The sequence below is a fragment of the Heterodontus francisci genome, chromosome 18 (genome assembly GCF_036365525.1).
Source record: "Heterodontus francisci isolate sHetFra1 chromosome 18, sHetFra1.hap1, whole genome shotgun sequence".
NCBI classification, from domain to species: Eukaryota; Metazoa; Chordata; class Chondrichthyes; order Heterodontiformes; family Heterodontidae; genus Heterodontus; species Heterodontus francisci.
The window spans coordinates 28,183,767-28,210,584 of NC_090388.1; the positions used below are offsets into that span (position 1 = coordinate 28,183,767).

The following is a 26,818-nucleotide window of genomic DNA, read 5'->3' on the forward strand; positions in this document are numbered from 1 at the left end:
CTATACTCTCCTCCTCCTCAAGGTTCCTATACTCTCCTCCTGCTCCTCAATGTTCCTATAATCTCCTCCTCCTCAATGTTCCTATACTCTCCTCCTCCTCAATGTTCCTACACTCTTCTCCTCCTCAATGTTCCTATACTCTTCTCCTCAATGTTCCTATATTCTCCTCCTCCTCAATGTTCCTACACTCTTCTCCTCCTCAATGTTCCGACACTCTCCTCCTCCTCAATGTTCCGACACTCTCCTCCTCCTCAATGTTCCTATAATATCCTCCTCCTCAATGTTCCTATACTCTCCTCCTCAATGTTCCTATGCTCTCCTCCTCCTCAATGTTCCTCTAATCTCCTCCTCCTCAATGTTCCTATACTCTCCTCCTCAATGTTCCTACACTCTCCTCCTCCTCAGTGTTCCTATACTCTCCTCCTCCTCAATGTTCCTATAATCTCCTCCTCTTCAATGTTCCTATACTATCCTCCTCAATGTTCCTATACTCTCCTCCTCCTCAATGTTCCTACACTCTTCTCCTCCTCAATGTTCCTATACCCTTCTCCTCAATGTTCCTATACTCTCCTCCTCCTCAATGTTCCTACACTCTTCTCCTCCTCAATGTTCCTATACTCTCCTCCTCCTCAATGTTTCTACACTCTTCTCCTCCTCAGTGTTCCTATACTCTCCTCCTCCTCAATTTTCCAACACTCTCCTCCTCAGTGTTCCTTTACTCTCCTCCGCCTCAATGTTCCGACACTCTTCTCCTCAATGTTCGTACACTCTCCTCCTTCTCAATTTTCCAACACTCTCCTCCTCAGTGTTCCTTTACTCTCCTCCTCCTCAATGATCCTAAACTCTCCTCCTCCTTAATGTTCCTACACTCTATCCTCCTCAATGTTCCTATACCCTTCTCCTCAATGTTCCTATACTCTCCTCCTCCTCAATTTTCCAACACTCTCCTCCTCAGTGTTCCTTTACTCTCCTCCTCCTCAATGGTCCTACACTCTCCTCCACCTCAATGTTCCTATACTCTCCTTCTCCTCAATTTTGCAACACTCTCCTCCTCAGTGTTCCGATACTCTCCTCCTCCTCAATTTTGCAACACTCTCCTCCTTAGTGATCCTATACTCTCCTCCTCCTCAATTTTGCAACACTCTCCTCCTCAGTGTTCCTATACTCTCCTCCTCCTCAATTTTGCAACACTCTCCTCCTCAATGCTCCTATACTCTCCTCCTCCTCAATGGTCCTTTCTATTCCTCCTCCTCAATGTTCCTATACTCTCCTCCTCCTCACTGTTCCTATACTCTCCTCCTCCTCACTGTTCCTATACACTCCTCCTCCTCAATGTTCCTATACTCTCCTCCTCCTCAATGTTCCTATACTCTCCTCCTCCTCACTGTTCCTATACTCTCCTCCTCCTCAATGTTCCTATACTCTCCTCCTCCTCACTGTTCCTATACTCTCCTCCTCCTCACTGTTCCTATACTCTCCTCCTCCTCAATGTTCCTATACTCTCCTCCTCCTCACTGTTCCTCTACTCTCCTCCTCCTCAATGTTCCTATACTCTCCTCCTCCTCACTGTTCCTATACTCTCCTCCTCCTCAATGTTCCTATACTCTCCTCCTCCTCAATGTTCCTATACTCTCCTCCTCCTCAATGTTCCTACACTCTTCTCCTCCTCAATGTTCCTATACCCTTCTCCTCAATGTTCCTATACTCTCCTCCTCCTCAATGTTCCTACACTCTTCTCCTCCTCAATGTTCCTATACTCTCCTCCTCCTCAATGTTTCTACACTCTTCTCCTCCTCAGTGTTCCTATACTCTCCTCCTCCTCAATTTTCCAACACTCTCCTCCTCAGTGTTCCTTTACTCTCCTCCGCCTCAATGTTCCGACACTCTTCTCCTCAATGTTCGTACACTCTCCTCCTTCTCAATTTTCCAACACTCTCCTCCTCAGTGTTCCTTTACTCTCCTCCTCCTCAATGATCCTAAACTCTCCTCCTCCTTAATGTTCCTACACTCTATCCTCCTCAATGTTCCTATACCCTTCTCCTCAATGTTCCTATACTCTCCTCCTCCTCAATTTTCCAACACTCTCCTCCTCAGTGTTCCTTTACTCTCCTCCTCCTCAATGGTCCTACACTCTCCTCCACCTCAATGTTCCTATACTCTCCTTCTCCTCAATTTTGCAACACTCTCCTCCTCAGTGTTCCGATACTCTCCTCCTCCTCAATTTTGCAACACTCTCCTCCTTAGTGATCCTATACTCTCCTCCTCCTCAATTTTGCAACACTCTCCTCCTCAGTGTTCCTATACTCTCCTCCTCCTCAATTTTGCAACACTCTCCTCCTCAATGCTCCTATACTCTCCTCCTCCTCAATGGTCCTTTCTATTCCTCCTCCTCAATGTTCCTATACTCTCCTCCTCCTCACTGTTCCTATACTCTCCTCCTCCTCACTGTTCCTATACACTCCTCCTCCTCAATGTTCCTATACTCTCCTCCTCCTCAATGTTCCTATACTCTCCTCCTCCTCACTGTTCCTATACTCTCCTCCTCCTCAATGTTCCTATACTCTCCTCCTCCTCACTGTTCCTATACTCTCCTCCTCCTCACTGTTCCTATACTCTCCTCCTCCTCAATGTTCCTATACTCTCCTCCTCCTCACTGTTCCTCTACTCTCCTCCTCCTCAATGTTCCTATACTCTCCTCCTCCTCACTGTTCCTATACTCTCCTCCTCCTCAATGTTCCTATACTCTCCTCCTCCTCAATGTTCCTATACTCTCCTCCTCCTCACTGTTCCTATACCCACCTCCTCCTCAATGTTCGTATACTCTCCTCCTCCTCACTGTTCCTATACTCTCCTCCTCCTCAATGTTCCTATACTCTCCTCCTCCTCACTTTTCCAATACTCTCCTCCTCCTCAATGTTCCTATACTCTCCTGCTCCTCAATGTTCCTGCACTCTCCTCCTCCTCAATGTTCCTATAATCTCCTCCTCCTCAATGTTCCTGCACTCTCCTCCTCCTCAATGTTCCGATAATCTCATCCTCAATGTTCCTACATTCTCCTCCTCCTCAATTCTCCTAAATTCTCCTCCTCCTCAATGTTCCTATTCTCTCCTCCTCCTCAATGTTCCTATACTTTCCTCCTCCTCAATGTTCCTACACTCTCCTTCTCCTCAATTTTGCAACACTCTCCTCCTTAGTGTTCTTATACTCTCCTCCTCCTCAATGTTCCTATACTTTCCTCCTCCTCAGTGATCCTACACTCTCCTCCTCCTCAATGTTCCTACGCTCTCCTCCACCTCAATGTTCCTACACTCTCCTCCTCCTCAATGTTCCAACACTCTTCTCCTCCTCAATGTTCCTACATTCCTCCTCCTCAATGTTCCTATACTCAACTCCTCCTCAATGTTCCTTCACTCTCCTCCTCCTCAATGTTCCTATACTCTCCTCCTCCTCAATGCTCCTAAACACTCCACCTCCTCAATTTTCCTATACTCTCCCCCTCCTCAATGTTCCAACACTCTTCTCCTCCTCAATGATCCTAAACTCTCCTCCTCCTTAATGTTCCTACACTCTCCTCCACCTCAAAATCCTATCCTCTCCTCCTCCTCAATGTTCCGAAACTGTCCTCCACAATGTTCCTATACTCTCCTCCTCCTCAATATTCCTATAATTTCCTCCTCCTCAATATTCCTGTACATTCCTCCTCCTCAATGTTCCTAGACTCTCCACCTCCTCAATGATCCTATCATCTCCACCTCCTCAATGTTCCTATAATCTCCTCCTCCTCAAGGTTCCTATACTCTCCTCCTGCTCCTCAATGTTCCTATAATCTCCTCCTCCTCAATGTTCCTATACTCTCCTCCTCCTCAATGTTCCTACACTCTTCTCCTCCTCAATGTTCCGACACTCTCCTCCTCCTCAATGTTCCGACACTCTCCTCCTCCTCAATGTTCCTATAATCTCCTCCTCCTCAATGTTCCTATACTCTCCTCCTCAATGTTCCTATACTCTCCTCCTCCTCAAGGTTCCTATACTCTCCTCCTGCTCCTCAATGTTCCTATAATCTCCTCCTCCTCAATGTTCCTATACTCTCCTCCTCCTCAATGTTCCTACACTCTTCTCCTCCTCAATGTTCCTATACTCTTCTCCTCAATGTTCCTATATTCTCCTCCTCCTCAATGTTCCTACACGTTTCTCCTCCTCAATGTTCCGACACTCTCCTCCTCCTCAATGTTCCGACACTCTCCTCCTCCTCAATGTTCCTATACTCTCCTCCTCCTCAATGTTGCTATACTCTCCTCCTCAATGTTCCTATACTCTCCTCCTCCTCAATGTTCCTATAATCTCCTCCTCCTCAATGTTCCTATACTCTCCTCCTCAATGTTCCTACACTCTCCTCCTCCTCAGTGTTCCTATACTCTCCTCCTCCTCAATGTTCCTATAATCTCCTCCTCTTCAATGTTCCTATACTATCCTCCTCAATGTTCCTATACTCTCCTCCTCCTCAATGTTCCTACACTCTTCTCCTCCTCAATGTTCCTATACCCTTCTCCTCAATGTTCCTATACTGTCCTCCTCCTCAATGTTCCTACACTCTTCTCCTCCTCAATGCTCCTATACTCTCCTCCCCCTCAATGTTCCTATACTCTCCTCCGCCTCAATGTTCCTATACTCTCCTCCGCCTCAATGTTCCTAAACTCTCCTCATCAATGTTCCTACACTCTCCTCCTCCTCACTGTTCCTATAATCTCCTCCTCCTCAATGTTCCTATACTCTCCTCCTCCTCAATGTTCCTATCCTCTCCTCCTCAATGTTCCTACACTCCCCTCCTCCTCAATGTTCCTATAATCTCCTCCTCTTCAATGTTCCTATCCTATCCTCCTCCTCCTCAATGCTCCTAAACTCTCCTGCTCCTCAATGTTCCTATACTCTCCTCCTCCTCAATGTTCCTAGACTCTCCACCTCCTCAATGATCCTATCATCTCCACCTCCTCAATGTTCCTATAATCTCCTCCTCCTCAATGTTCCTATACTCTCCTCCTCCTCAATGTTCCTATCCTCTCCTCCTCAATGTTCCTACACTCCCCTCCTCCTCATTGTTCCTATAATCTCCTCCTCCTCAAGGTTCCTATATTCTCCTCCTCCTCCTCAATGTTCCTATCCTCTCCTCCTCAATGTTCCTACACTCCCCTCCTCCTCAATGTTCCTATAATCTCCTCCTCTTCAATGTTCCTATCCTATCCTCCTCCTCCTCAATGCTCCTAAACTCTCCTGCTCCTCAATGTTCCTAGACTCTCCACCTCCTCAATGATCCTATCATCTCCACCTCCTCAATGTTCCTATAATCTCCTCCTCCTCAAGGTTCCTATACTCTCCTCCTGCTCCTCAATGTTCCTATGATCTCCTCCTCCTCAATGTTCCTATACTCTCCTCCTCCTCAATGTTCCTACACTCTTCTCCTCCTCAATTTTCCGACACTCTCCTCCTCCTCAATGTTCCGACACTCTCCTCCTCCTCAATGTTACTATAATCTCCTCCTCCTCAATGTTCCTATACTCTCCTCCTCAATGTTCCTATACTCTCCTCCTCCTCAAGGTTCCTATACTCTCCTCCTGCTCCTCAATGTTCCTATAATCTCCTCCACCTCAATGTTCCTACACTCTCCTCCTCCTCAATGTTCCAACACTCTTCTCCTCCTCAATGTTCCTACATTCCTCCTCCTCAATGTTCCTATACTCAACTCCTCCTCAATGTTCCTTCACTCTCCTCCTCCTCAATGTTCCTATACTCTCCTCCTCCTCAATGCTCCTAAACACTCCACCTCCTCAATTTTCCTATACTCTCCCCCTCCTCAATGTTCCAACACTCTTCTCCTCCTCAATGATCCTAAACTCTCCTCCTCCTTAATGTTCCTACACTCTCCTCCACCTCAAAATCCTATCCTCTCCTCCTCCTCAATGTTCCGAAACTGTCCTCCACAATGTTCCTATACTCTCCTCCTCCTCAATATTCCTATAATTTCCTCCTCCTCAATATTCCTGTACATTCCTCCTCCTCAATGTTCCTAGACTCTCCACCTCCTCAATGATCCTATCATCTCCACCTCCTCAATGTTCCTATAATCTCCTCCTCCTCAAGGTTCCTATACTCTCCTCCTGCTCCTCAATGTTCCTATAATCTCCTCCTCCTCAATGTTCCTATACTCTCCTCCTCCTCAATGTTCCTACACTCTTCTCCTCCTCAATGTTCCGACACTCTCCTCCTCCTCAATGTTCCGACACTCTCCTCCTCCTCAATGTTCCTATAATCTCCTCCTCCTCAATGTTCCTATACTCTCCTCCTCAATGTTCCTATACTCTCCTCCTCCTCAAGGTTCCTATACTCTCCTCCTGCTCCTCAATGTTCCTATAATCTCCTCCTCCTCAATGTTCCTATACTCTCCTCCTCCTCAATGTTCCTACACTCTTCTCCTCCTCAATGTTCCTATACTCTTCTCCTCAATGTTCCTATATTCTCCTCCTCCTCAATGTTCCTACACGTTTCTCCTCCTCAATGTTCCGACACTCTCCTCCTCCTCAATGTTCCGACACTCTCCTCCTCCTCAATGTTCCTATACTCTCCTCCTCCTCAATGTTCCTATACTCTCCTCCTCAATGTTCCTATACTCTCCTCCTCCTCAATGTTCCTATAATCTCCTCCTCCTCAATGTTCCTATACTCTCCTCCTCAATGTTCCTACACTCTCCTCCTCCTCAGTGTTCCTATACTCTCCTCCTCCTCAATGTTCCTATAATCTCCTCCTCTTCAATGTTCCTATACTATCCTCCTCAATGTTCCTATACTCTCCTCCTCCTCAATGTTCCTACACTCTTCTCCTCCTCAATGTTCCTATACCCTTCTCCTCAATGTTCCTATACTGTCCTCCTCCTCAATGTTCCTACACTCTTCTCCTCCTCAATGCTCCTATACTCTCCTCCCCCTCAATGTTCCTATACTCTCCTCCGCCTCAATGTTCCTATACTCTCCTCCGCCTCAATGTTCCTAAACTCTCCTCATCAATGTTCCTACACTCTCCTCCTCCTCACTGTTCCTATAATCTCCTCCTCCTCAATGTTCCTATACTCTCCTCCTCCTCAATGTTCCTATCCTCTCCTCCTCAATGTTCCTACACTCCCCTCCTCCTCAATGTTCCTATAATCTCCTCCTCTTCAATGTTCCTATCCTATCCTCCTCCTCCTCAATGCTCCTAAACTCTCCTGCTCCTCAATGTTCCTATACTCTCCTCCTCCTCAATGTTCCTAGACTCTCCACCTCCTCAATGATCCTATCATCTCCACCTCCTCAATGTTCCTATAATCTCCTCCTCCTCAATGTTCCTATACTCTCCTCCTCCTCAATGTTCCTATCCTCTCCTCCTCAATGTTCCTACACTCCCCTCCTCCTCATTGTTCCTATAATCTCCTCCTCCTCAAGGTTCCTATATTCTCCTCCTCCTCCTCAATGTTCCTATCCTCTCCTCCTCAATGTTCCTACACTCCCCTCCTCCTCAATGTTCCTATAATCTCCTCCTCTTCAATGTTCCTATCCTATCCTCCTCCTCCTCAATGCTCCTAAACTCTCCTGCTCCTCAATGTTCCTAGACTCTCCACCTCCTCAATGATCCTATCATCTCCACCTCCTCAATGTTCCTATAATCTCCTCCTCCTCAAGGTTCCTATACTCTCCTCCTGCTCCTCAATGTTCCTATGATCTCCTCCTCCTCAATGTTCCTATACTCTCCTCCTCCTCAATGTTCCTACACTCTTCTCCTCCTCAATTTTCCGACACTCTCCTCCTCCTCAATGTTCCGACACTCTCCTCCTCCTCAATGTTACTATAATCTCCTCCTCCTCAATGTTCCTATACTCTCCTCCTCAATGTTCCTATACTCTCCTCCTCCTCAAGGTTCCTATACTCTCCTCCTGCTCCTCAATGTTCCTATAATCTCCTCCTCCTCAATGTTCCTATACTCTCCTCCTCCTCAATGTTCCTACACTCTTCTCCTCCTCAATGTTCCTATACTCTTCTCCTCAATGTTCCTATATTCTCCTCCTCCTCAATGTTCCTACACTCTTCTCCTCCTCAATGTTCCGACACTCTCCTCCTCCTCAATGTTCCGACACTCTCCTCCTCCTCAATGTTCCTATAATATCCTCCTCCTCAATGTTCCTATACTCTCCTCCTCAATGTTCCTATGCTCTCCTCCTCCTCAATGTTCCTCTAATCTCCTCCTCCTCAATGTTCCTATACTCTCCTCCTCAATGTTCCTACACTCTCCTCCTCCTCAGTGTTCCTATACTCTCCTCCTCCTCAATGTTCCTATAATCTCCTCCTCTTCAATGTTCCTATACTATCCTCCTCAATGTTCCTATACTCTCCTCCTCCTCAATGTTCCTACACTCTTCTCCTCCTCAATGTTCCTATACCCTTCTCCTCAATGTTCCTATACTCTCCTCCTCCTCAATGTTCCTACACTCTTCTCCTCCTCAATGTTCCTATACTCTCCTCCTCCTCAATGTTTCTACACTCTTCTCCTCCTCAGTGTTCCTATACTCTCCTCCTCCTCAATTTTCCAACACTCTCCTCCTCAGTGTTCCTTTACTCTCCTCCGCCTCAATGTTCCGACACTCTTCTCCTCAATGTTCGTACACTCTCCTCCTTCTCAATTTTCCAACACTCTCCTCCTCAGTGTTCCTTTACTCTCCTCCTCCTCAATGATCCTAAACTCTCCTCCTCCTTAATGTTCCTACACTCTTCTCCTCCTCAATGTTCCTATACTCTCCTCCCCCTCAATGTTCCTATACTCTCCTCCGCCTCAATGTTTCTAAACTCTCCTCATCAATGTTCCTACACTCTCCTCCTCCTCACTGTTCCTATAATCTCCTCCTCCTCAATGTTCCTATACTCTCCTTCTCCTCAATTTTGCAACACTCTCCTCCTCAGTGTTCCTATACTCTCCTCCTCCTCAATTTTGCAACACTCTCCTCCTTAGTGATCCTATACTCTCCTCCTCCTCAATTTTGCAACACTCTCCTCCTCAGTGTTCCTATACTCTCCTCCTCCTCAATTTTGCAACACTCTCCTCCTTAGTGTTCCTATACTCTCCTCCTCCTCAATGTTCCTAGACTCTTCTCATGCTCCTCAATGCTCATATACTCTCCTCCCCCTCAATGTTCCTATACTCTCCTCCGCCTCAATGTTCCTAAACTCTCCTCATCAATGTTCCTACACTCTCCTCCTCCTCACTGTTCCTATAATCTCCTCCTCCTCAATGTTCCTCTACTCTCCTCCTCCTCAATGTTCCTATCCTCTCCTCCTCAATGTTCCTATAATCTCCTCCTCTTCAATGTTCCTATCCTCTCCTCCTCCTCCTCAATGCTCCTAAACTCTCGTGCTCTTCAATGTTCCTATACTCTCCTCCTCCTCAATGTTCCTATAATCTCCACCTCCTCAATGTTCCTACACCCTCCTCCTCCTCAATTTTCCAACATTCTCCTCCTCAGTGTTCCTATACTCTCCTCCTCAATGTTCCTATACTCTCCACCTCCTCAATGTTCTTACACTCTTCTCCTCCTCAATCTTCCAACACTCTCCTCCTCAGTGTTCCTCTACTCTCCTCCTCCTCAATTTTCCAACACTCTTCTCCTCAGTGTTCCTTTACTCTCCTCCTCCTCAATCTTCCAACACTCTCCTCCTCAGTGTTCCTCTACTCTCCTCCTCCTCAATGTTCCTACACTCTTCTCCTCAATGTTCCTATACTCTCCTCCTCCTCAATCTTCCAGCACTCTCCTCCTCAGTGTTCCTATACTCTCCTCCTCCTCAATTTTCCAACACTCTCCTCCTCAGTGTTCCTTCACTCTCCTCCTCCTCAATGTTCCTATACTCTCCTCCTCCTCAATGTTCCTACTCTCTTCTCCTCCTCAATGTTCCTATACTCTCCTCCTCCTCAATTTTCCAACACTTTCCTCCTCCTCAATGATCCTACACTCTCCTCCTCCTTAATGTTCCAATACATTCCTCCTCCTCAATGTTCCTACACTCTCCTCCTCAATCTTTCTGCACTCTCCTCCTCCTCAATATTCCTATACTCTCCTCCCTCCTCAATTTTCCTCCTCCTCAATGCTCTTCTACGCTCCTCCTCCTCAATGTTCCTATACTCTCCTTCTCCTCAATGTTCCTCCTCCTCAATGCTCTTATACTCTCCCCCTCCTCAATGTTCCGAAACTCTCCCCCTCAATGTTCCTACACTCTCCTCCTCAATGTTTCTGCACTCTCCTCCTCCTCAATATTCCTATACTCTCCTCCCTCCTCAATTTTCCTCCTCCTCAATGTTCCTAAACTCCCCTCCTCAATGTTCCTAAACTCTCCTCCTCCTCACTGTTCCTATACTCTCCTCCTCCTCAATGTTCCTGTACTCTCCTCCTCTTCACTGTTCCTATACTCTCCTCCTCCTCAATGTTCCTATAATCTCCACCTCCTCAATGGTCCTATAATCTCCTCCTCAATGTTCCTACACTCTCCTCCTCCTCAATGTTCCTATAATCTCCTCCTCCTCAGTGTTCCTATACTCTCCTCCTCCTCAATCTTCCAACACTCTCCTCCTCAGTGTTCCTACACTCTCCTCCTCCTCAATGTTCCTATACTCTCCTTCTCCTCTATTTTGCAACACTCTCCTCCTCAGTGTTCCTATACTCTCCTCCTCCTCAATTTTGCAACACTCTCCTCCTTCGTGTTCCTATACTCTCCTCCTCCTCAATTTTGCAACACTCTCCTCCTCAGTGTTCCTATACTCTCCTCCTCCTCAATTTTGCTACACTCTCCTCCTTCGTGTTTCTATACTATCCTCCTCCTCAATGTTCCTAGGCTCTTCTCATGCTCCTAAATGCTCCTATACTCTCCTCCCCCTCAATGTTCCTATACTCTCCTCCGCCTCAATGTTCCTAAACTCTCCTCATCAATGTTCCTACACTCTCCTCCTCCTCACTGTTCCTCTAATCTCCTCCTCCTCAATGTTCCTATACTCTCCTCCTCCTCAATGTTCCTATCCTCTCCTCCTCAATGTTCCTACACTCTCCTCCTCCTCAATGTTCCTATAATCTCCTCCTCTTCAATGTTCCTATCCTCTCCTCCTCCTCCTCAATGCTCCTAAACTCTCCTGCTCCTCAATGCTCCTATACTCTCCTCCTCCTCAATGTTCCTTTATATTTCTCCTCCTCAATGTTCTTACACCCTCCTCCTCTTCAATGTTCCTATACTCTCCTCCTCCTCAATGTTCCTATAATCTCCACCTCCTCAATGTTCCTACACCCTCCTCCTCCTCAATTTTCCAACATTCTCCTCCTCAGTGTTCCTACACTCTCCTCCTCAATGTTCCTATACTCTCCACCTCCTCAATGTTCTTACACTCTTCTCCTCCTCAATCTTCCAACACTCTCCTCCTCAGTGTTCCTCTACTCTCCTCCTCCTCAATTTTCCAACACTCTTCTCCTCAGTGTTCCTTTACTCTCCTCCTCCTCAATCTTCCAACACTCTCCTCCTCAGTGTTCCTCTACTCTCCTCCTCCTCAATTTTCCAACACTCTCCTCCTCAGTGTTCCTTTACTCTCCTCCTCCTCCTCAATGTTCCTACACTCTTCTCCTCAATGTTCCTATACTCTCCTCCTCCTCAATCTTCCAGCACTCTCCTCCTCAGTGTTCCTATACTCTCCTCCTCCTCAATTTTCCAACACTCTCCTCCTCAGTGTTCCTTTACTCTCCTCCTCCTCAATGTTCTTACTCTCTTCTCCTCCTCAATGTTCCTATACTCTCCTCCTCCCCAATTTTCCAACACTCTCCTCCTCCTCAATGATCCTACACTCTCCTCCTCCTTAATGTTCCAATACATTCCTCCTCCTCAATGTTCCTACACACTCCTCCTCAATGTTTCTGCACTCTCCCCCTCCTCAATATTCCTATACTCTCCTCCCTCCTCAATTTTCCTCCTCCTCAATGCTCTTCTACTCTCCTCCTCCTCAATGTTCCTATACTCTCCTTCTCCTCAATGTTCCTCCTCCTCAATGCTCTTATACTCTCCCCCTCCTCAATGTTCCGAAACTCTCCCCCTCAATGTTCCTACACTCTCCTCCTCAATGTTTCTGCACTCTCCTCCTCCTCAGTGTTCCTATACTCTCCTCCTCCTCATTCCTCCAACACTCTCCTCCTCAGTGTTCCTATACTCTCGTCCTCCTCACTGTACCTATACTCTCCTCTGTGTCGATGATGACTGCCTCTGTCCAGGAAGGTGGTCAGGATGTGTGCGCTCTGCTGGAGAAGGATCTGAGCCCAATGGGATGTGGTGGCCACTCATTGCTTGTGGTGGTGAAGGTCGCTGTGGCACTTAACCTTTATGCGTGAAGATCATTCCAGGGATCCTCTGGAGATATCTGTGGAATTTCCCAGTCTGTGGCCCATTGCTGCATCAAGCTGGGCACGAATGCCATATACAAGAAGGCTATCACACCAATCCATCAAGTAAGGCCAAGAGAGCTGTAGGATGCGGGGCCATTGCTGGATTTCCCCAGGTGCAGGGAGGTAATCGACTGCACACTTGTGGCCATCAAGGCTCTTGCAGAGCAGCCAGGAGCCTTTGTCAACAGGAAGGGTTTCCACTCGCTCAATGTACAACTAGTTTGCGACCATCGCAAACGGATCTTCCAGGTCTGTGCAAGGTTCCTGGGAAGCTGCCACGACTCTTTCACTCTGAAACAGTCCTAGCTGTTCCAGCTTTTCTGTCCACCCGAGTGCCTTCATGGATGGATACCGGGTGACAAGGACTACAGACAGAATATATGGCTCCCAACGCCTTTGCAAAACCCTTGCACAAAGACAGAAGACACCTACAATTGCTGCCATGCATCAATAAGGGGCAACGCTTGAACAGGCCATAGACCTTCTGAAAATGCGCATCAGATGCCTGGATAGATCTGGGGGAGCCCTTCAATCCGCCCCAGCAAGGGTTTCGCGTATTACGGTGGTGTGCTCTGCACAATCTGCTGCTCGAGAGGGGAGAAGCTTTGGAGAGTGAGGACTTCCTTGAACGTGCTGCCACCTCCGACGAGGAGGAAGACTCAGAGGGCCCTGCAGACCAGGCAGACAATGGCTATCTACTTGAGGGACTGTTGTCAGTGCATACTGACATGCGTGCCAGGGAGGCATGCAAATCACTCATACAGATATGTGTCTCCTCAGCCTCCCTTAAATGCCCATGTAAACAATTTAATTTTTGCCTTGTTGGCCTTTTCTTGAATGCCCCTACCATCTCAGTCGGCCTGTCATTACATCAAGCCAAGGCATACATTACACAGTTACCCAAAGCAGTCCAGATCTTTGTCTGACCTCTTTCTGAGGAGCTCACCTGGTAACAGCCCGGTAGTGCAGAAATGAGTACTGGAAGCCTTTTTTGATGCATTTGACATATTCAACCAACTCTTTGACACAGCACAAGAAACTGTGACGAAGTGAGACCTAAGTACAACGAGGTGGATTAATGCAAGTGCATGGCAGACTGGTGCAAAAGGTGAAGTCACACGGGATCAGAGGTGAGCTGGCAAGATGGATACAGCACTGGCTCAGTCACAGAAGACAGAGGGTAACAGTGGATGGGTGTTTTTCTGAATGGAGGGATGTGACTAGTGGTGATCCGCAGGGATCAGTGCTGGAACCTTTGCTGTTTGTAGTATATATAAATGATTTGGAGGAAAATGTAGCTGGTCTGATTAGTAAGTTTGCGGACGACACTAAGGTTGGTGGAGTTGCGGATAATGATGAGGATTGTCAGAGGATACAGCAGGATATAGATCGGTTGGAGACTTGGGCAGAGAAATGGCAGATGGAGTTTAATCCGGACAAATGTGCGGTAATGCATTTTGGAAGGTCTAATGCAGGTGGGAGGTATACAATAAATGGCAGAACCCTTAGGAGTATTGACAGGCAGAGAGATCTGGGCGTACAGGTCCACAGGTCACTGAAAGTGGCAACGCAGGTGGATAAGGTAGTCAAGAAGGCATGCTTGCCTTCATCGGTCGGGGCATAGAGTATAAAAATTGGCAAGTCATGTTGCAGCTGTACAGAACCTTAGTTAGGCCACACTTAGAATATTGCGTGCAATTCTGGTCGCCACACTACCAGAAGGACGTGGAGGCTTTGGAGAGGGTACAGAGGAGGTTTACCAGGATGTTGCCTGGTCTGGAGGGCATTAGCTATGAGGAGAGGTTGGAAAAACTCGGATTGTTTTCACTGGAACGACGGAGGTGGAGGGGCGACATGATAAAGGTTTACAAAGTTATGAGCGGCATGGACAGAGTGGATCGTCAGAAGCTTTTTCCCAGGGTGGAAGAGTCAGTTACTCGGGGATATAGGTTTAAGGTGCGAGGGGCAAAGTTTAGAGGGGATGTGCGAGGCAAGTTTTTTACACAGAGGGTGGTGAGTGCCTGGAACATGTTGCCAGGGGAGGTGGTGGAAGCAGATACGATAGCGACGTTTAAGAGACATCTTGACAAATATATGAATAGGAAGGGATTAGAGGGATATGGGCCCCGGAAGTGCAGAAGGTGTTAGTTTAGGCAGGCATCAAGACCGGCGCAGGCTTGGAGGGCCGAATGGCCTGTTCCTGTGCTGTACTGTTCTTTGTTCTTTGTTTTGTTCTTTGCTTGCTGGTACTCCTATGTTGTGCTCCCCCGGTGCAAGCAGCTGACGTGGAGGCAGGCAGCTTGCCTTTCTGCTCCATTGCTTTAGATGACCGTGGCAGAATTTTGCGGGTTGTTTGAGGCCTCGAGCCCCCTGGACACATGGGGGGCCTTGCCTCTCTGCAGGAGCCACCTTTGTTTTTGCAGCCTCATGAGGCATTAGTGTCCCTGTCAGAGGGGTGGAAGACCCACTATCCACGCCAGAAGTGCCTTGAGAGGAGCCCCCAGGGGCTTCAAGCAACTGCTCCTTGACATTTTCAAGGCTCACCTGTCCTTCCCTGCTTACTTGCAGAGCATGAGCACCAGACTAAGACTGCAAGTGTTTTGGGCTCATTTCACCCAGTCATTGCTCCACAGAGTTCGTGGAGGTCAATGAGCACCTCCTGCATCCACTGGTTGGTATGCTGGATGTGGGTCTCCAAGGGGATCGCCACTCTCCCTCAATGGAGGAGGATATGTGCTCAAATGCCAGAGACATGGTTCCACTCATGGCATGGATGGACTCTTCCAGCATCCATGCATGGGTGTGCATAGTCTTTGGTAACTCCAAGAGATGTCCACACAACTCATGCTGCTGATCCAGCATCTGCCGCTTTGATGAAGACACCCAAGACACCCATCTGCTTGAAGCTGAGTATCACTGGGCCTTCCAAGTGGGAGCGGCTGCAACTGTCACTGCCTCCATTAGCTGCTCATGCTCATCTGTGCAGTGCTCACCAGTTGGTGCCACCCTTTCTAACTACGCATCAGTGCCCATTGGCACTGGTGGAGGGTGTGCTGGAATGATGTGATACTGCCTGCTCAAATGGTGGCTCCCCCTTTGAGGTCTCAAGTATTTTGGCTGCTGTCGATGGTGCTTCGTCTTCAACTTGACCTGCGAGAGAGGGAAGAGTGATTTGAGGATGCTGCACTTTCCAACAACTCCTTCTGACTCTCCTTCTGCTGGAGCTCCCTATGGTCAGTAATGGGCATGGGGGTGGGCCATAGTCAGTGCTCGTCCGAAGGTTTCATGTCCTGTTCCATGAAATTGCTCACTCTTTAGGGAGTTCACACCCACCTCCCCCTCAGCGACAGCCTGACCTGTTGCCATCCCTCCCAGCTCCATTGCTTCATCTGCCACCGGTATCAGTATTGCCAGCAATGACAATCCACCTCCAGTCCATTGCCGTTCCACGGCATTGTGAGCTTTCTCCTCCTGCAATCACAGGTATACACATTGTCACTCATTTCTCATGGCCCAGTTGCACTCTAGTTTTAATGTCCAACTCTGCACCACCGGGATGTCTCCTGCCACCGTCCATTCAGTGTTGGCAAAGCTGTAGGCAACTCTGAGTGACTGGGGCCTCCACTGTGAGGCAAATAGTTGTTTCACTGTGAATGCTGGTGTCTGGTCATGTCCAGTGCCTGGGTCAGCAACCTCTTCTCACATTTCATAGGCATTTTTGTGACATCCAGGGCTGCGAGCTTGGTATTACAACTTCCACTCACCCTGCCAGACTGCATCAGGTCATTGTATTGTTTGTGGCACTGCAACCACGTCTGTGTGACCACCCCACAACTGCTGACTTCCTCTGCGACCTCCAGCCATGTCCTCTTGGTTTGGCTTGTTGACCTCCTCCTCCCATCGACTGGGAAGACGGCCTCCCTCTGCACCCATGCCATCTGGAGGAGCACCTCTCGGGAGGCATCACTGAACCCTGGTGCCACTCTTCCTTTAGCTGTAGCTATTACTATTGACCTCCCTTTCAGTCTCAATATTTGAAACCTTTGATCCGAGTGCATTCTGCCCTTTAGAAAATGGCACCTTCATTGCAGCTACAGGGACTTCCTCCCAGCCACTGCCCGCTAATGGCCGGTTCTCACGCCTGCCAGCCATTAATTGGATGCCACACGCAAGATCTGGTATCCTGCCCTGCCAGCCGCTTGTGCGGCTCAGCAACCCGATTTGCAGCCCACGTCAGCATTTCCTCCGTAATGGTAAAATTCAGCCCACTGTTTCTGTTCAGTGCTATTAGCTTCTGGCCCACGTGTTCACCAGTCCATCCTCTATAATATGGCTTTTACCACATTTATCACATGGTATGCATGACATGTTTCTGTAGCAATGGTTTGATATTGATCATGTTAAAACATACATCATTGTAGGTTATAACCAGATTCAACACAAAAAAATTGAAGTTCACATCTTATTTTCTGTCATTAATACAGATAGCATCTGAACACCAGAAACTCCTTGTGAAAGATTTAGGTGACTTGGCAGATAGTCATGTCTGGTGCTATCTGGTGAACTCCTTCATGCCTGGCACATTCATTGTGGAAGTACTGCCATGTGACAGGTCAGGCTATTTGTTATAGCTTACAGCATGGCTTATTATTCCTCCCTACTCTTATTTCATGCTTCAAATATGATTAATTTCATAGATGGACTACAAATCTTGCTTTAAAAACAATGGAAGAGTTTATTTGTACCTCAACCTCTTTTACATCACAAGATCTGCTTGAGGTAACAATATGAAAATTGTAAGAGAATAAAACAGAAAAATGACCTTTAATATTGCTGTCATTTCATTTTTTTTAAATTAAATTTTTCATTTTGTTTTCTTCTTCAAGGCAGATTCTAAGGCTCTCTGTGCCTATATGTGTTTTATCTTTATGTGTGGCTACAAGTTCAAGCAGTCCAGAGCAGTTACAAACTGCATTGTGAGTAGAATCATAGAAATTTTAGCAGAGGAAAGCTACTTTACCATTATGTCTGTGTGGGTTTAGTTGAAGGGCTATCTATCTTTATCCCATTTTCTTGCCCTGTCATTGAATTTTTATTTTTTGCTTTTTCAAATACCAGTTTCTTTTTAAATTCCATTCTCTCCATCAATATCCACTCATTCCAATGACCTTTAGTGTGAGAGCTATCTCTTCTAACTTTCTTAGTTAACGATTGATGAAACTGAATCTGTGCCCCTTGAAATCAGTAGAAATGATCTTTAATAATTTATCTATCCTGGCAAAACCTTTCATAATTTTGAAAGCCTTTATTAGATCACCCTTAACTTTCTCTGTTATAATGAAAAAGCCCCAATTTTTTGAGCTTCTCTTTGCAAAAGTAAATTCTCATTCCTGGTGATCAAATGAATTTTCAGTATACCCTCTCCATGGCTTTGATATTCTATCTATCATAAGGTGCTCAGACTGCACACAATTCTTTAACTGTACCCTAATAAATACTTGTACAAATTCAATGTCTTTTTCTTGTATTTATATTCAGTGTCTGTATTTATAAGACTCAGAATCCCATTTGCCTTTCCAACAACCTTTGCTGCCTGGACACGCTGCCTGCCACGCACCAATCGAGGCCTGACAATTTTTAGCTGACTCTAACACCAAGCAGGTCTGCTGATAGGCCCAGGGAGACAGGGGGAAGGGGAGGTGGCAATGCCAAGGTTGCTGAGCCCAGATCAGCATTGGCCCATTTTACTTTTGGAGAGCCAGCAGGAGCAATTCTGCTCCTCCTGGATCTACAAAAATATAGCTTTGAAAAGCTTAATGGCCATTTTATGAGCATCCTCCAGAGTATATTTAAGGTCTGCTGGTTAAGTCACTCAAGACCTGGTACAAATAGGGAAAGCATACGGGACACAAGCATTGTGTCCCTACAACTGCCGTCAGACACCAATTAGCATAATAAACCAGCTTTATGCCTTTCTCAGGCAAGCTAGCTGCTTCCCCACTTATAGACTGCCCTCAACATGGCATCGCATGAGCCTTGGCCTTTACAGGGTCACCCTGATTTTCAGCTCCAGGCTGCTTATATTTATATTTATCAGGCGCAAAACGAACAGCCGTGATTTGAATTTCTCCCGCTATGAATTTTATGCTGGGAATTTCCTCCGGGGTTCTCCTGATTAGCTGCTATAACTTTGGCCAAAATGCTGGATAGACACATAAACGGAATGTATATATGTATCATTCATCGTTTAGGAGATCAGCCCCCACCACCCCACCTCCAACCCAGCCCAGGAAATTCATGGCTTTTCTTTGTAAGAGCACAATTTGATCAACCCTGTAAACATACAGTATATAAGTAAAGGAAATTTTTTTAAAAACTCAAAGGAAACATAATAAATAATGTTTATATTTGTAAAGGCCCTTATCATGTTGCAATGTTTCAAATCATTTCACACAATGAGGTACTTCTGAAATGCAGTGACTGTTGCCCTAAAGGAAAATACAACAGCCATAGCTCGCCAGAAACATGGCACACAGAACAATGAGAGAGTTTCCTGCTCACCTGTGAATATAATGCCTTGGGATCTTTAACATTTGGCTGGGCCATGAGAACTGGCACATGAAGTTGTCAGAGCCAAAGGACAGCACCTCCAAAGTGCAGCAGTCTATCAGTACGACAAGAGATGTATCAGCTGAGATTGTACACTCAATTGTTGGATGGAAGCTTTATCCCATATCCTTTTAACAGAGGCAAAGGTACTTTCAATTAAGTCAAGTTGATGATGGGAAACTTGGATTTGAAAACTAGATATAGGAATTCAGTTTGCTGCGTTTGTTGAGCTGTTTTTGGAATAAATGACTTTTTCTTTTGTGTCAGAGGGAGCTGTACATTTTAATGAATAAGTTAGACTCACAACTGGAAACCTTCACTGGCAACGGCCTGGAGTCAGATCAGTCTACTCGAAAAAGCAAGTTACAGGAGAAGCTGGAGGAGACTAAGAATGGTAAATAGACTGATCATTCACATCACTATAGCACAAGCTGCATACTGTTCGTCTTGTGTATATCATTTTTTGTGTAAAGTGTTATCTGCTATTGTAGACATTTATTTTAAGTTCTTAATAATACAAAACAGGTAAATTGTATTAAAATAATTTGTAATTGTCAAACAGAGAAATGTGTGAATCTGTATGTAGTTTTGTAATGTTTTAGATTGTACATTTCTTAAGCATTATGCTAGATGATCATCTATGATCTATGCCAATACGATCCATTCCAAAGTGTGGAATTTACAATCTTTGGTTTATGAAATGAAGCATGAAGAAATGATATAGTTTGTGTTGTATATAGTGCATATTTCCTATAATACTTCTCTTCCTGCTATTTTCATTCCATTTGTTTATTACACCTCTCTATCATGGTTATATTTGTTGGTGGTGAGTTTCCACAGAGGAAATTTGATGAAATATCCACGGAAACCCAAGAGAAATGTTGTAAACCATTTCTACGCTGTTTCTCCAGAGTTTCGGCAGGTTTTCTGCCAAAGTTACAGTGGACAATCAGAAAAATACCCTCGCAATTTCAAACCTGTTGTTTCTTACCTTAGTTACCCCAGGCTTATTGTTCCCATGTGACTGGCTGCAGCTGTATGACTTCTCAGCTCCCAAAATACATCTCCAATATGAGTGATGCTGTTCTCTGTAATTCATCCCACTTGAACCCTGTGAAAATTGGGTCTCTTGCCTGGTACAAAAATCTTGCTGTTACTCTCCACTCCCATCTGCAACTTCTTTACACTCCTTCCTGCCTTATCTTGCTGCAGCTGCCCTCCTTTCCCCTTTGAACCACATTCCCATTCTCCCAAATTTTGTGACCACTCCATGGCACCATTCCATGAATCATTACCAATGTGTGCAGAGCCCAGGATTCCCCTTACAGAAAATCCAAACCCAACCATCCTCTTCACTAATGATCCAAGAGTCCTGCACCCCATTCTGCTGATCCCAAACTCCACTTTTCATTGCTTCCAGACCCTCAAAAAAATATTCTTTATGCTTCCAAACCCCTGAACCACCCCCTTCCACTTGTTAACCTCCAAAACATTCCCTTTTCAATACTTCCATACTCAGATGAACTTCTACTCTATTCCGCTACGCCCCACAACCACAAATCCCTATTCTTCTATACCCAATCCACCGCAGCCACACACTAATATTTCACTCCCAATGCACCACTCCCACTATTCCCCAATCCTGGAGCCTGCTTCCTGATGTGGGTACAGTAGCATAGTGGCTATGTTACTGGACTAATAATCCAGAGATAGGAGTTCAGAATCGCACCATGGCAATTTGGGAATTTGAATTCAGTCAATTAAATACATCTGGAATAAAAAGCTAGTACCCGTAATGGTGATCATGAAACCACTGATGTCTTGTAAAAACCCATCTTCCCTTTCGGGAAGGAAATCTGCCATCTTTATCCAGTCTCACAATGTGGTTGACTCTTAACATCCCTATGAAATGGTCTTACAAATCATACAGTTGTCTCATGGGCAATAAATGCTGGTCTTGCCAGCGAAGCGCACATCCTGTGAGTGAATAAAACAAAAACTCCCAGACTCAAGGTCATCCTTTACAGTATATTCAGATCCCAACAATCCTCTGCTATTCCAACACTCCTCCAACCCTGCTCACTGTCCATAGAAACCTGGATCAACTGCCAAAATCACAAAATGTTATTTCCTCCCCCATTGGTTGGCATCCTTCCATCTACCATCTACCCATTTACTACGTATATGCAACTGGAACATCTTCCCTACTCCCTTTCAGCGTCTCCTGACCTCAACACAGAAAACTCTGTACATATTGAAACAACCATAAAATAATGATTAAGACCATTGATTTACGATTTCTATACAACTCTGGACATAATAACAGCCCTGGTGCCAAAACATTTTAATTGAGTTTTCTACAATTGTGCTTGTTCAGAGACTCTCTTAAAAGTACGGCCAGATTTTCAGGTGCAACAGGAAATAAAATCTTCTGGTATTTTCTTGCAATTACTTGAGCATTTTTAAAGAATGTTGCACATTTTATTCTGCCCATGGAAAGAGGCATGGAGGCGGGTGGGGCAGACAAAATGGCAAGGGGTGTAGTTCCCAACGTTGCTCAGGCCCCCTCCCATTTCTCCACAGTGAGGAAGGCCAAGAACGGCCTTTCCGACTTAGGCCAATTGAGGCCCTTAAGTAGCCAATTAATGGTTGCTTAAGGGCCTCTTCCCACCTCGACTCCAATTGTGTGAAGGACGGAGAGGCCCGACGCTGTGTGGAGACATCACAAGGTGAGACCTGGCAGCCCCCTAGCGGGGTCAGAGGTGGTCCCTTCATTGGGGCTAATCCAGAGCCCCCAGAGGGTCCCCCGGCGGCGATGGCTGCCCCTGGAAGACAACCCCCACCATCACTGACTGTGTCACCGGTTCCGGTGGTGCTGCCAGTACTGCAGAACTTCCAGCCTTCTGATTGGCCAGCAGCTCTTGGAGGTGAAAGCTCGTCCCTTAAAGGGACAGTGTCCTCGATGGCAGGCAGTTAATTGGCTGCCCACCATTAAATAGCAACTGGGGTCTGACAGAGGGCCGAGGTGGATTCTCCAGGACAGCTGTTGCTGGAATAAAATCAGGCCCTATATAACAAAGAATAACATATCTGCTGACTGTCCAGAAGCAATGGCACAGAAATCTGCCATTATTTAATTGAAAATTAACCATTTGTGTTGCAGAGCTGAGCTGGCTTCATGCCTCATATGATGTGCCATTCTGTCAGAATTGGAGTGAGCATGCTTACAAAGTACAAAAACAGACGAAGGAGGCTATTTCTCAGAAATTGATAGAGCGGTTTGAAACAGTTACTGTACCGAGGTAATGAATTACAAACTCAAGACAGTATTTTATTGCTATTCAGTCCACAATTAATGTCTTTTGCTGATCCTTGATTACCTACGGATGCATTCATTCATTTACATCCTGAAATGTGTTTATTATATTGTGATGTTTGCTGTTTGCAGAATTGAAATTCTGTTATACACTCACTCATATAAGTAATCTATGTTATGGATGAAAACCTCCTCAAAATGAATGTTTTGGATTGCATTTGTTCAAAAGCATCCTCCTATGTAGCAGCTGGTGATTTTATAGGTTTTAATAGGCCAGTGTGAGCCCACAGTCTGGTTCAGGTTTCCCTCCCACCTACCTGGTATTCTGCAACCTATATGATGAACGTTGATCCATTCCTTTGCCGAGAAATTCTGCTCCATTTTCTTGGTGCCTCCCCATCAAAGTGGCAGCAGTATTTGTCTAAGTTGTCAGTTGTCCCTCAATTCAAAGACAACATCTATTTAGGGTTGCGAGTTTCTGCCAAGAGACTTCATGTGACTGTGCAGGCCAATTTTCGACCCTCTGGGTATATGGAGCAGGATGTCCCATGTGGTAGTGGGATCCAGAGTGCAGGATTTACTTCCTTTTCTTTCCTTCTCTACTGTCGCTCTGCCTCATTATTAAGGCTTTGGTACTTGAAGCATGATGCAGCTTGATGGATAAATTGTCACCATTCAGAGCGATTCGTAACAAGCTCTTCCCAGTCATTAAGGTCAATAAAGTTATGCTTCAAGGAGAATTTCAGAGCGTCTTTGAAGCATTTTCTTTGCCCTCCCTGGGAATGTTGGCCATTTGAGAGGCATTGCTGATGGAATTTCTCTTGCGCTCTTATGTGTCGCTGATACACAACTATCTTGAGTGGATGGCTTCAAAATCTGGACTGGGGTCAAGCAATGCTGTGTGATAGCTCCCATCCTATTCACAATCTACCCGACAGTGGCTATTCACCTCATCAAAGATCAGCTGCCCTCTGGTGTCAGTATTAAATACTGTTTAGCTGGAAAGCTCTTTAATCTCAGTTGCCTCTGTGCAAAAACTAAACTGGCCACCATAGATATACATAAGCTACAGTTTGTGGATGAATGCAGTATCATTGTCCACTCTGCACCAGATTTTCAAGCCATTGTCAATCACTTAGATTCTGCATACCAAACCTCTTGAATGTCGCCAAAACAAACCTCATGTATCCAGTCTCACCTGGTCAGCCAAATATTCCACCTCCCAATGATGTAGAAAAGAGAATATATTGCGCACTTCTCATACCCTGGCAGTTACCTCTCTCAAAAGGCACCATTGACGAGGAGATCCAACAGAGGATCAACTGTGCCAGTTCATTTCTCTAAGTATCTTGTTTGCAGATGAGCTAGCATTGATTTCTCATCCTTTACAATTGGATTGTAAAATGCTCTCAATACATCACATGGAGTGGACATGAAGGAAACCCAGGGGTAGATTTTCAATTTACAGCTCAGGCATAAAAATAGCATTGTTTATTTGATTTTCATTTCCATTAAAAAGAGCTCATAAAGGTGCAGAAGCTCACTTTTTAATGCTTTCTTTGGATTTTTTTTTGGGGCAGGGGCAGTGGCGATGGGTCAGAACATATAGAAAATATTAATATTAACACAAAATTACCAAAAAGCCAACTGTAAAAGAAGCATTTATAAGAATTCAGCAAAAAATGTCAAAGAGGGGATCTGAAAGCCAGTTCATAGAATACAAACTTACTTCAGTTCAAGAAGTGACAAGACACCTACCTGTAAATTATAGAGTTCATACCAGTTGGTAATTAATTTAAAATGAATGATGGGGGATGGTTTTTAAAGTGCTCCAATCACCATAATAATGACTGAGTTACTACAAAATGATGGACAGCATGTCAACAACAACAACAACTTTTTTTTAATAGAGCCTTTAACGTAATAAAACTTCCTAGGGCACTTCCCAGGAGCATTATAAAACAAAGTATGACAGTGAGCCACAAAAGGAGATATTAGATCAGATGACCAAAAGCTTGGTTAAAGAGGTAGATTTTAAGGTGTGTCTAAAAGGAGGTGGAGAGGCAGAAAGGTGTAGGGAGGATATTCCAGAGCTTGGTGCCTAGGTGTGGCCACCAATGGTGAAGCAATTAAAATCAAGGATGCACAAGAGGCCAGAATGTGATGAATGCAGATATTTGGAGGGTTGTGGGGCTGGAGAAGATTATAGAGATAGAGATGGGCGAGGCCATAGAGGGATTTGAGAACAAGGATGAGAATTTTTAAATCAAGACATTGCTTGACTAGGAACCAATGTAGATCAGTGAGCACAGGGGTGATAGGGGAACGGGACTTGGTGCGAGTTAAGTTATGGGTAGCAGAGTTTTGGATGGCCTCAAGTTTAGAGATTAGAAAATGGGAGACCAGCCAGGAGTGCATTGGAATAGTCAGGTTAACAAAGGCATGACTGAGGGTTTCAGCAGCAGATGAGCTGAGGCAGGAGCGAAGTCAGGTGATGTTACGGAGGTGGAAGTATGTGGTCTTAGTGATGGCACGAATGTGAGGACGGAAGGACATCTTGGGGTCAAATGGGACACCAAGGTTGCAAACAGGAATTGCTGGAACCACTCAGCAGGTCTGGCAGCATCTGTGGAAAGAGAAGCAGAGTTAACGTTTCGGGTCAGTGACCCTTCTGCCCCTTCTTCCGAAGAAGCTGCCAGACCTGCTGAGTGGTTCCAGCATTTCTTGTTTTTATTTCAGATTTCCAGCATCCACAGTATTTTGCTTTTATATAAGGTTGCAAACAGACTGGTTTAATCTTTGAATGTTGCCAGGGAGAGGGATGGAGTTGGTAGCTAGGGAATGGACTTGGGGAAATAATTACCAGAAGAACCAACAACTGTACTCGACAATGACCAAGAAGAACTGCCTATACAATTTCTGGTCAGCTGGACGACAATTACCAAGCTGTGTGATAGCTGCAAGGGCAACTGCAGCCTACCTGCAACGTACAAAATCCACTGGCAGTCAAAGTCACCATCAGTCTCAACTCTACAGTTTTTTCTATCTCTTTCTAGGGGATGCTGGGGATCATTTACAGTATCAGCTAAGTTGCTGCTCACAGATCTATCAAACAAGTGGCTGATGCATTGGCTAACGTGGCAAAACATTTTCTGCTTCTTTTTCACTTTTATGTTGACCTGAAAGAGTAGTCTGGCAACATTGCTAATGGACCAGAAGAAGACAGCACCTCATAGCATTGTGTCCCTCTCGCCAATATTTGCAAACACAAGCATAGCCATGCACATGAGCACAGGGAATACAGCTGATGAGCTTGAAGAGTTAGCACAGTGTACAGATAAGGAGAAGCAAATTGTGGTTCCAGAGAAAGAACAAAAATCTGATTGTAGGATAGCCACATGGATGCCATCAATGCCCCCTGTACTTTAGGAAATGCAGCAGTGCTTTGAAATTAGTCATTGGTGTCCTGTTGCTGTTGTTCTTTACAAAAAGGAAACTGTTTGAATGCTGATGCAAAAAATAGCTCACCAAAAAAATTTGTTTTTCAAGTTAGTGTATGTGATGTTTTTACAGTTTTGTGAATACCTTTGTGTAAGTAAATGAGAGAATGGTCAAGACAGAATAGTGCTAGCCTTAAGCTTAGGGTAGGCATCCAACTTCACTTTCCCCTCCTCACTCAATGCTCTTGTAGGCAGGATGTCCAAGGTGGTCTCCTCTAAAGAAGTACAGAAATTTGAATTTCCTGTCCTTTCTCCAATTTGGGTCCATTCCCTTATATTAGGTACCAAATGTTCTGCCAGTGGAAAGGTAATCTTGGATTGTTGGAATTTAAAGAACACATACAGTACCAAATCTGTGCCCAAGTTGCAGCCCATTGTGAGAGTCAATAACTGATCATGCATTTAGATTTTGTTTAAATAATTTACCATGTGAAAAAATTTTTAATTTATCGGTTGATAACTGTTTTAGTTGAAAGTTCCATCTTAAGTTTATGCCCCGTTGGAGTATGGGCATACATGGTAAGCAATGGAAGAACTGTAAGGCTATGTGAGGGCTTTGCTTGAGCCATCAGTAAATGTGTAGCACGTTGACAGGCAACACATTGTTGCATATTTGGGCTAACATACTTGATCCCTCTACCTGCTAATAGTACTTTTGGCTACCTTGACAGCTTTGTCTGCTATCTATTTTTAGCATCTGTTCGTAGCTCCTGCAGGTACAGTACACAGTACTGATCCTGGCCACCACCTCCTTTAAGGAGATGATGAGGGTGTCTTGGATAACTCCTTTGTACCCACTTTATGCATTAGTACTTGTAGTTCACTGTCCATCAAATGGGCTTGCTCCATATTTTGCCCACAGGCTACATTTATTGCTTTCCCTTTTCTCTACCAGCTGTGTTTTTTCCATTG

The 26,818-nt window shown here is 45.4% G+C and overlaps 1 protein-coding gene across 1 annotated transcript in view; it reads left to right on the plus strand.

Annotated features, from left to right (window-relative positions):
- The window catches only part of LOC137379829 (putative ankyrin repeat protein RF_0381), a 214,984-nt gene that overhangs the window by 70,334 nt on the left and 117,832 nt on the right, over window positions 1–26,818 (plus strand). Inside the window, exons 8-12 of the mRNA XM_068051208.1 lie at window positions 16,966–17,093; window positions 17,179–17,260; window positions 17,368–17,457; window positions 19,358–19,484; window positions 22,254–22,392. Coding sequence (XP_067907309.1) covers window positions 16,966–17,093; window positions 17,179–17,260; window positions 17,368–17,457; window positions 19,358–19,484; window positions 22,254–22,392 — 566 coding nt within the window. The remainder of the gene's footprint in view (window positions 1–16,965; window positions 17,094–17,178; window positions 17,261–17,367; window positions 17,458–19,357; window positions 19,485–22,253; window positions 22,393–26,818) is intronic.